Source organism: Vitis vinifera, chromosome 7 (genome assembly GCF_030704535.1).
Source record: "Vitis vinifera cultivar Pinot Noir 40024 chromosome 7, ASM3070453v1".
Classification (NCBI taxonomy): Eukaryota; Viridiplantae; Streptophyta; class Magnoliopsida; order Vitales; family Vitaceae; genus Vitis; species Vitis vinifera.
The window spans coordinates 5,008,946-5,019,355 of record NC_081811.1 but is presented as its reverse complement, the minus strand read 5'-3'; the positions used below and the strand labels follow the sequence as shown (position 1 = coordinate 5,019,355).

The following is a 10,410-nucleotide window of genomic DNA, read 5'->3' as shown; positions in this document are numbered from 1 at the left end:
AAAGTGAGAAAAATAAGAAAATAGAAAGATTTAATGCTAAGTGTAACTACTTCAAATTAAAGACTTGCATGAAATAGCAGACATTCTGGCACCAACAGTACCAAGAGATTAATGCCATTTAAGCTATATTTTTTGCTCTATGCACAACTACTACAAAAATTTAAGTATTTAGTTTTGAAATTGCAACGATCCACTTTCAATAGTGTAAATATTATCAATTTTAATTTAAAAAATTTTATGACTTTAAAATAAATCTATAAATTTAAGAAAAACTCATAAAAGATTATAAATTTTTTCTTAGTACGAGAATAAATGAAATAATTCGTGACGTTATGTATGTTTAGACACGTTTTAAAGTTATGAGAATCTTTAGACTTAAAATTGATGTATCTGTGATTGAAAGTTCATTGCTATATAAATAATTTTTTTAGTAATATTAAAAGATTTTTTTTTTCAATATTTTCAATAAGGAATCTCTATTATAAAGAAATAAAAGAAATAAATCTAAAAATTTATAAGCAACGTTTGGTTTGAGTTTGGTAGACTTCAAAAGATGAATTGGCCTTACTAAAAAAATCAAAGTGAAAACGATTACGGTACTGAGACGAGGACAAAACGCCTGTGATCACACTCTGGCCTGTCTGGAGTCTGGACCAATTAGAAAGAGGAGGAGAGGGAGAGAGAGAGGGGGGAGAGAGGCAGAGTGCATCCAAGCGCAGACTCCACTGATTTCCTGAAGCTCAAAAATCAAAGACCCCAACCAAAACCAACTTCACCATTTCCACTTGATGCCGCATGTGCCCAAAACCCATCTCCATTTTCCAACAAAAAGTGAAGCATCTTTTTTTTTTTTTTTTTCTTTTCTTCAGTTTCTTCTTTCTGAAATGAATAAATCATAATTGTACAAATAATTATTATTAGTTTTTGTTTTGGGAATTTTTAATAGAAAGAAACACGCGGTGTGAGGAGTGGGACCCAGGAGGTTTGGGGATGGTGGTGGTGGCCTGACCTTAATTGATTAATTCCTCCACAGTACTCCCACAAAACAAAGCCACGCACTTTCACATCTTCCGAACCTTTCGCCATCTCTCCTCTCAACTTGACTCTCTTTCACTACTGCCTGCTTTCCGGTGTCTTCCGGCAACTGGGGATCTCGCTGCTTTCCTTCTTGTGAGTGTGTTCTTTTTGTGTTTTACTTGTTGAATTGCTCTTGGCTGTTGGGGTTGTGTGGATTTTTTGTTTTTAATTTTTTAATGCGGAGAGTTGGTGCTGAAAATTGGGATTGATGGTGTTGGGTGTTTGTCTGATTGAGTTTGAAGGGGTTTTTGGTGATTAGGGCCAATTGGGCATGTGGGTTGCTCTGAATTGGAACCATGGGTGTGTGGGTGTACTGTTTCTGGACTTTTGGGGGAGAACTGAGGCTGATTAGTTGAAGTAAGGGTTTGTGTTGTTTGGGGGTTTTGAGCTCTGATCTCTGTGGAATTGGGTTTTATTTTTTCTGGGTTTGTACTGTTGTCGTCTGCTTTGGGGTTCTGTTTTGTGGATTTGGGTGGTTTTGATTTCTGGGTTTGATCAATGGAGGCTAAAATTGGGGGTGAAGCTCACCATTTCTATGGTATCGGGACTTCTGATTTGCGTGTGGTGGGGAAGAGGAGTTCGGAATGGGATTCGAATGAGTGGAAATGGGATGGTGATCTTTTCATAGCCAGTCCCATGAATCCAGTGCCCTCAGATTACACGAGCCAGCAATTTTTCCCACATGGCTCGGCAATTCCAGTGACTGGGGGTTCCTCTAACAGTTCTTCTTCGTGTTCTGATGAAGTGAATCTTGGAATTGAGAAAAGGAAAAGGGAATTGGAGAAACGTAGGAGGGTTATCGTTGTCCAAGACGACAATGATGAAACTGGGACTCTTTCTCTAAAGCTTGGTGGGCATGGACATTCGGTTTCTGAAAGGGAGGTGGGAAATTGGGAAGGGACAAGTGGGAAGAAGACCAAATTGGCTGGAGTTAGTTCCAGTCGCGCTGTTTGTCAGGTAGAGGACTGTGGGGCTGATCTAAGCAAAGCCAAGGATTATCACAGACGACATAAGGTCTGTGAGATGCATTCAAAGGCCGGTTGCGCCCTGGTGGGAAATGATATGCAACGATTCTGTCAGCAGTGTAGTAGGTAAGTTTTTGTTCTTCAGATCGCACAAACTGTTAATATATGCGTCTATGATATTGTACAACCTAGTAGAATATGTTGTATTATTATGCATTTTACTTGCGTTGAGATCCAAGCTGTTGAATCAATCCTTTTCTTGTGCAATGCAATCTAAGTCAGTGCCTTTTGGCTTCCTAGAGTTTCCTAAAGTTTCTAGTTTGATAAGTTTGTTATATCAACATCAGAAGTTCCTTTTATGCAGATATATCTATGGAAAAAAGGTTTCTTTTATGGAAACCTGATTCTGGAAAAGGTTCTGCATTTAGATGCTATTTTTAAATTTGTTGGCAGGTTTCATGTCCTTCAAGAGTTTGATGAGGGGAAAAGGAGTTGTCGGAGACGTTTAGCTGGCCATAATAAACGGAGGAGGAAGACACATCCAGATGCTGCCGGTAATGGAAATTCCTTGAATGATGATCAGGCTAGTGGTTATCTCTTGATAAGTTTACTGAGGATACTTTCCAACATGCATTGTGAGTAACTCAACACTTTTCCCTCTATTTTGTGTGAATTTTTTCTTCTCTTAGTATCTTGATCATTTTGATTCTCCCTTGTTTTGCTACTTTGTGCAATAAAACTTCAGATTAGATTGCTGGGAAGTTGCTTGTTTAATCATTTTGTTATGAACCTCAAGGGCATAGTATTTAGTTGAAAACTTTGTAGCAGATGGGAGGATGAGATGGTAGTTCCTTAATTTATTGTTTTTCATATTTTGTATTACTTACCTGTGATTGTACATCACCATCAACTACCATTTTCTTTATCAAATCTCTATTTCCTAACAGCATTCCTTCACATTCTTTCATTGTATCCTTGCTATGATTTTGATACTTGATAAGGTGAATCATGTTAAAAGTTAAGAATCTGAAGCCTCTCTTAGAAGTTGATGAAGTGAATTGGTTAATGATACATTGAAAAGCCACCTTTTAGTGTTTGGTATTAGTTGAATTTAGCTGATGCTTTTGATGTCTGTACATGATTTAACTGAAGGATTAAACAAGGGACAAGCCCACTCATGGGTACTGCTTTTTGTGACTCCTCTAAGTTTATTAATGATTATTAACTGTACAGACTTCATGGATTATCTGTTGTTACATGCTTTATCTGAAGGATTAAACAAGGGACAAGCCTGCTCATGGGTACTGCTTTTTGTGACTCCCCTAAGTTTATTAATGATCATTAACTGTACAGACTTCATGGCTTATCTGTTGTTGAATTTGCTCTTCACTGCCAAACACAGGCATTTGAGTGAAGAACATTATCAAGATTTTAGAATGGTTCCTCTCGACTCAGACAAAAGCAAAGTGGACCATAATTTTTTTCCCCTTGATCGGAAGGCCTTGTTTTGTACTGTTGTTTCTACTGTTTAATTTTTACTTTCTACTGTGAGTCATAGTAACTGTACGGCTTGTAAAGTTGAAACCTCTATCCTGGAGCCACTATCTTGCAGTGATTTAAATGCAGTCCAAGGCAGTGCAAAAAGCACTTTTTTTTTATAAAAAAAAAAAAAATTCTTTTTTGGCCCATTCACTACACAAATTGGAAAACTATTTTTCTCTTCTAGTACATGGAAACACAAGCCAGTTTTCAGGTTTCAAGATGAATTGTTTTGTAATTGCAGCTGTTTCAATAAGTACTCTTGCATCGTGTTTAGCATATTATGATGAGATAGATTGTGAGCTTACATTTAATAGGTCACACAAATTGCATATTTTGGTGTTAGTAACATAATGAAAATGAAACCAATGGTTTTTGAAACTCCATACATGTTAAACTGATAATCATAACTTGTTGATTCGTAACTTTTCTCTTGTCCTTCTCTCGCTATGACAATTTGTAATAAAAAAGAAGAAAATGAAGAATGATTCTTTGGCTGCTTTGTCTGTGAGGTTAATTCTGTTCGTTACATTCTGTTCTGAATTTTTGGTATGATCAGCATATTTTATTGGTCAGTGATTTTGTTTTCCATGAATTGCAGCCAATGATAAATCAGATCAGACTAAGGATCAGGATCTGCTGTCCCATCTTTTAAGAAGCCTTGCCAGCTATGGTGGTACAAATGGGAGTAGAAACATATCAGGGCTCCTTCAGGAATCTCAACTGCTGAATGATGGGATTTCTGTTGGAAATACAGAAGTGGTTTCGGCTCTGCTCCCAAATGGTTCTCAAGCTCCCCCACGGCCTATTAAACATCTCAAGGTACCTGAATCTGAAATTCTGCCTAAAGGGGTACATGCAGATGAAGCTAGGGTTGGAAATATGCAAATGACTTCTTGTGGAAAGCCTGGGATTATGTTCCCTATTAAAGACAGTCTGCCAGTTTACTCAGAAGTGAGAGACAGTACTGCAGGGCAGATCAAGTTGAATAATTTTGATTTGAATGACATATATATTGATTCAGATGATGGCATGGAAGATCTGGAGAGATCGCCTGTCCCTGAGAATCTGGGGACTGGTTCTCTTGAATGTCCCTCATGGGTACAACAAGACTCTCATCAATCAAGTCCACCTCAGACAAGTGGCAATTCTGATTCAGCATCTGCCCAGTCACCTTCTAGTTCCAGTGGAGAGGCTCAGGTATATTTTTATAGTAGATTTTCTGTTACTTGCTTGTTTCAATCTGTGGCACTTGATAATTTAAGTAGATTTGTTGAGTTTCCTCTTATTTCTTCTGGAAGATTTTGCTGAAATGAGCAGATTAGAGCAACTTTTTTATTTTTATTTATATTTTCCACCTTTTAGGAACATCTTGTACCTGAGCCTTATAAAAAACATGGGTCTTGAAGCATTAGAAGTAGACATGTAGAACTTGTATAGTGGTGTAGAACTGTCCAGTTATGTGTCTATATTAGGGATCCTTAGTTCTAAATAGATCAATTTGCTCTTCCTTTGTCCTCTCTCAAAAGATGTCTAAATATGCTGTCACTGTGTTCTGATTCCAGCCTGCCAAACAGAGTGCTCATTAGTAGGAGAAACTTCATTGGACATAAACAATCATCCAATTTCCTTATTTTACATTTTAGAGAGAGAGAGAGAGAGAGAGAGAGAGAGAGCTTCATTGCAGTCAGAAATAATGGAACAATGTAAAATTAGTGGCTATCATGGAATCAAAGTTCTACACATTCTTTCCCTTATTCTCCTTGCATCTCCACCCCCTCCTCTCTTTCTCTTCTTTCTTGTTTCTTTCCCAAAGTATCATTGTCGTCTTATCATGGATATTATAACTGATATAATCTGGTCAATGAAGAGCAAAAGTCAATTACAAAACCTAACTAATCTTTTTCTCTGCATGACGTCCTTTACATATCTGAACCATCCACAAGTTGATTCTCAATGTGGGCCCTACATTCTGATGTACATGTGAATGGTTCAGAAATGCATAGGACATCTTATGCATAAGAGAAGATCCTTGTCTGCAGATATGAAAATGAAGAATTGTACAACTACCATTCTGATGCCAAGGCAGTTACTAAAATTTCCATTTTTTTTTCTTTACCCACAATTTTAACAACTAAATCACGTGGTGGGTTATCTTGGTTACTGAATGTTTAGTTTTTCTGACGATTGTTATTAATGATTTGCTTTCTTTTGTCTGAGACCTGCCTGCTTGGTTAAAACAAATTTTAACCCATTTAGCTAAAGCATAGAGTTGATCTCATGTGCCCTTAAAAGTTGCTTCATAGTCATTCTTCAATTTGTGGATGATGAATGCTTGGAGGAATCATATGTATGACGGTATTTGTCTGATCTTCTGTAATCTTTTCCTTCCTCATTCCAGAGCCGCACCGATCGGATTGTTTTCAAACTATTTGGGAAAGAACCAAATGATTTTCCTCTTGTTCTGCGAGCACAGGTACATCATATGCTTTAAAATTGTTTGAGTGCAATACTTTGGCATTTCTTCTGTCAGAAAGTTGAGTTGTGTAAAATTTTTGGACTTCCAGATTCTTGACTGGTTATCTCATAGTCCTACTGACATTGAGAGCTACATTAGGCCTGGTTGTATTGTTCTAACAATTTATCTTCGTCTACCTGAGTCCACATGGGAGGAGGTAAGCTTCTTCTTATTGAAAACACAAAAATATGTAATTACAGTTCTCTTTCCAGGCAATACAACTTATATTCCATGTTTTGATTGCTTCATACAGCTTTGCTGTGATCTGGGTTCCAGTTTGAGTAGGCTTCTGGATGTCTCAAATGATACTTTCTGGAGAACTGGATGGGTGTATATTAGAGTGCAGCATCAAATAGCATTTATCTACAACGGTCTGTTCCCCCCACCCCCTTTTTTTCCCCTAGATTTTTTTTTTTTGCCCTTTGATTTTATCACATTAATGCCATCAAATGTTGATACATCACAGCACTTTTGGATGGAAGATGGAGAATTCTTACCATCTTTTTCTGTGCTGCAGGTCAGGTTGTTGTAGACATGTCCTTACCTCTCAAGACTAATAATTATAGCAAAATTTTAAGCATCAAACCTATTGCAATATCTATGTCTGAGGAAGCTCAATTTTTGGTTAAAGGCTTTAACCTGTCTCGGCCAGCCACAAGGTATTGACCTTCATCTCCGTAACTGCATATTGCATCATTCTTGGCAATGATACTCAGAAGTGATATTAAATTGCATATGGATTTTGGATTTGATTTCAGTATGGAATTTTTTTATCTGTGTTTCTCTCATCTCCTTTTCCAGGTTACTCTGTGCACTAGAAGGAAAGTATCTTGTTAAGGAAGCAACTCATGAGTTAATGGATGATATTGATAGTGTGAAGGAGCATGATGAGCTCCAGTATCTCAACTTCTCTTGCTCTATTCCCAAAATGACTGGAAGAGGATTCATTGAGGTGCTGTGGCTTCTTATTTTACTCATACCATATCCTCTTTTTTCTCTGAAAATTTGCCATCAATGCGGTAGCATTAGATCTAAGGATGCTGTACATGCTTTTTTCCCCCTCTAATGTGACAAAGTTTGCTATGGGTGTAAATGAATAACATCAGATCTGTTGATAGGTACATGAACAGAAAGTGTGTGTCTTTGGATTTGGGGTGGTGGAAGTATTTGTATGAACTAGGGTACTTTTGAAGCTCATTAAATATAAAGATATGAGCCATAGGTTGTTTTGTATAAGGCTATATGTCTAATTGACTTTTTTTGGGTCCACTGGCTTTGGAAATTCCTTTTCTTCACTATGAAGAGGCATGTTATAAAACATTTAAAAAGGAAGAAAAGGACATATGTTTACATGTCTGCTGAGTGGGCCAAAATTGATGGACCCATTAAGTGCTGTGCATCTGTGGTGGCCCAACTTCCCTGATGAGGCATGGACAACTTTCAAATCTGTTTTTACCCATCTATGATAGTTTGTTTTCCTGTATGGAGGCCCCTTTGAAGCCTTATTTGAAGCACTTAATGCTCATTCCTGTTGTGTAGGTTAAAATAGCCTTATTTTCATCTGTTGAAACCATAATAAGGTGAAGTAACACTAACTAATTTGCCATGAAGATCAATATCCTTAGAAACTGAGTGAAGAGTCCATAGTTGCTGTCAATATGATATTTTTCATTGCTATTGATGGTATTTTTGTCTTTTATGTATTTGAAATAGAATTAGATTCCTGTTTGTGAGTGAGGGTGTTGTTGGAATTGCATTAAATATGCTGTTATGAGAGAGAGGTTGCATTTTTTTTTGTGTATATTACTGTGGATTTTGGAGTGTGTTTGTTGTGGTGTTTTTTGAATTGACTCAAAAAACAAAAGAATTTTATTTGTATGCAATTGTGGATCTCCATAAACATATGCATAAGTATACCCATGTATGCGAGTATTTTTCTATTTCATTTTTTCTTTTTCACCTCATGGTTGTTTATAGAAGATAGATTCTTTTTTAAATATGCCTTCTGTGTAAGCTGTTTTTTATATTTAATCAATCTTATTCAGGTTGAAGATCACGGTCTCAGCAGCAGCTTCTTTCCCATTATAGTTGCAGAGAAGGATGTTTGTTCAGAGATCTGTATGCTTGAGAGTACGATAGAGATGACTGACATTGATGAAGATGGCTGTGGGACTGGAAAATTGGAAACCAAGAATCAAGCTATGGACTTTATACATGAAATTGGTTGGCTTCTTCATAGAAGTCAATTAAAGTCCAGATTGGGTCACTTGGATCCTAACGCAGACCTTTTTTCTTTCAAACGGTTCAAGTGGCTGATGGAGTTCTCCATGGACCGTGATTGGTGTGCTGTTGTCAAGAAACTCTTAGACATCATGCTTGATGGTACTGTGGGTGCAGGAGAGTACCCTTCCTTGAAGCTTGCATTCATGGAGATGGGTCTTCTTCACAGAGCTGTACGAAGAAATTCTAGGCCTCTGGTGGAACTCCTGTTGAGATACGTCCCTGAGAGAGTTTCTGATGTACTAGCATCTGATGATAAGTCAATGGTTGAGGGAGGCCGTGCAAGCTTCTTGCTTAGGCCTGATGTGGTAGGACCTGCTGGTTTGACACCTCTCCACATTGCAGCTGGTAGGGATGGTTCCGAAGATGTATTGGATGCATTGACTGATGATCCTGGAATGGTAATTTCTTCTCTTTGTATATGTAATTTATTTCTGAACCTTTGAATTGGGGGATTCATTGGGGTTGATGCTTATTTTCCCTGTGACCTGCAAAAGTGCTTTTGACATGTTGCCCTTGTTAAATCTGACCACCATATCTATGGTTTGACCTTTCCAGCCCTTGAGACCTGTTCAAGTGGCAAAGGATTGGGGTGGGGTTGTGCAAGGTTCCTGGTTTGATTCCCCACAGGAAACAAAAATTAAAATCTATGGTCTTACCATCTTCCTGCTTTTGAAATTCTTATTCACCTGGTTTAACCGTTAAACCAAGAATAACAAACCTATTGTAAAGGGATGATCAGAGATAGACAATTAAACCAAATTTAACAGCTGGCTTGACTTTAGGTTTTACTCCCATATTTTAAAATGTCTAGGAGTGAACAAAATATTTGCTGATTTCACTACTTGGTTCAAGCTTTCCCAAGTGGTCGAATGACCAGTTCAGTATTTTGAGTGGTTATAATGTATCAATTTATTGCTCATTTTTGTCTAAATTTGTCTCAATTCCAAAACAAATGCATGATCAGGCCTTCCAATTAACATTCGGGAGAATAATGTGAAAATTGAACATTATGCCTTATTTGAATTTCTTTGAAGATACTGATGAGTCTGTTTGGTTCAGGTGGGAGTTGAAGCATGGAAGAGTGCTCGTGACAGCACAGGTTTCACTCCTGAAGATTATGCTCGTTTACGAGGGCACTACTCATACATCCACCTGGTCCAGAAGAAGATCAACAGAAGACTAGGAAATGGGCATGTGGTAGTTGACGTGCCTAGCCATCTCTCAGATTACAGTGTGAACCAGAAGCAAAACGATGAGGCAACTACCGGCTTCCAGATTGAAAGGACCACATTGAGACCCATTCAACAGCAGCAGTGCAAGCGTTGCAATCACAAGGTGGCTTATGGAAATGCCAGCAGATCTCTGTTATACAGGCCTGCAATGCTTTCAATGGTGGCCATAGCTGCAGTCTGTGTCTGTGTAGCACTTCTCTTTAAAAGCTCACCTGAAGTTCTATACGTGTTTACTCCCTTCCGGTGGGAATTGTTGGACTATGGCACAAGCTGAGCTCAAATTAACTATCAAATTGATGAAATCTATCTAAAAGGTGTTGTATTTGCACGAGTTAATATATATAGACTGTAAAGTTGAGATTTCCTGTAGAACCTATGCTTTGGATAGACCTTGAACCCAGTAAAATTATCTACCTATTTATCCAAATGTATGCTCTTTCATCAGACATCAAGTGCTTACATCTCTTTCATTCGTGACAAAAGGCAGCGCAGCACCTTTGAGATACCTATGAGTTTCCATGAGCAGCAAGCTTCTGTTGACAGAAAAATGATTATGTCTGTGTCTACTTCTTTGGGGAAGTAGAAGATGCTGAATGAAGATCATTTGATGGCTACCTCAAATATGGGTTTGACCCAACTGTGGACTTGCCTGAAATGTGATCAGCAACACCATTTGCACTCAAATTTGAATGCATGTCTTAATTGTAAGTTCTATAATGGTGATTGAAAAGGGGGCAGATCACCCTTCATAGGTACATTTGATAGGTGTTTCTTCCTAGCAATCATTTTTTAACAT

The 10,410-nt window shown here is 37.9% G+C and overlaps 1 protein-coding gene across 1 annotated transcript; it reads left to right on the top strand.

Moving 5' to 3' along the window:
• Nucleotides 1–535: 535 nt before the first annotated feature.
• On the top strand, nucleotides 536–10,060 carry LOC100258912 (squamosa promoter-binding-like protein 1). The gene is made up of 10 exons (XM_010654006.3): nucleotides 536–2,168; nucleotides 2,496–2,677; nucleotides 4,183–4,781; nucleotides 5,983–6,057; nucleotides 6,149–6,256; nucleotides 6,353–6,470; nucleotides 6,617–6,758; nucleotides 6,901–7,051; nucleotides 8,145–8,780; nucleotides 9,442–10,060. Exons 1-10 carry the CDS (start codon nucleotides 1,576–1,578, stop codon nucleotides 9,886–9,888), a joined length of 3,051 nt encoding a protein of 1,016 aa, XP_010652308.1. The 5' UTR covers nucleotides 536–1,575; the 3' UTR covers nucleotides 9,889–10,060.
• The last annotated feature ends 350 nt before the right edge of the window (nucleotides 10,061–10,410 follow it).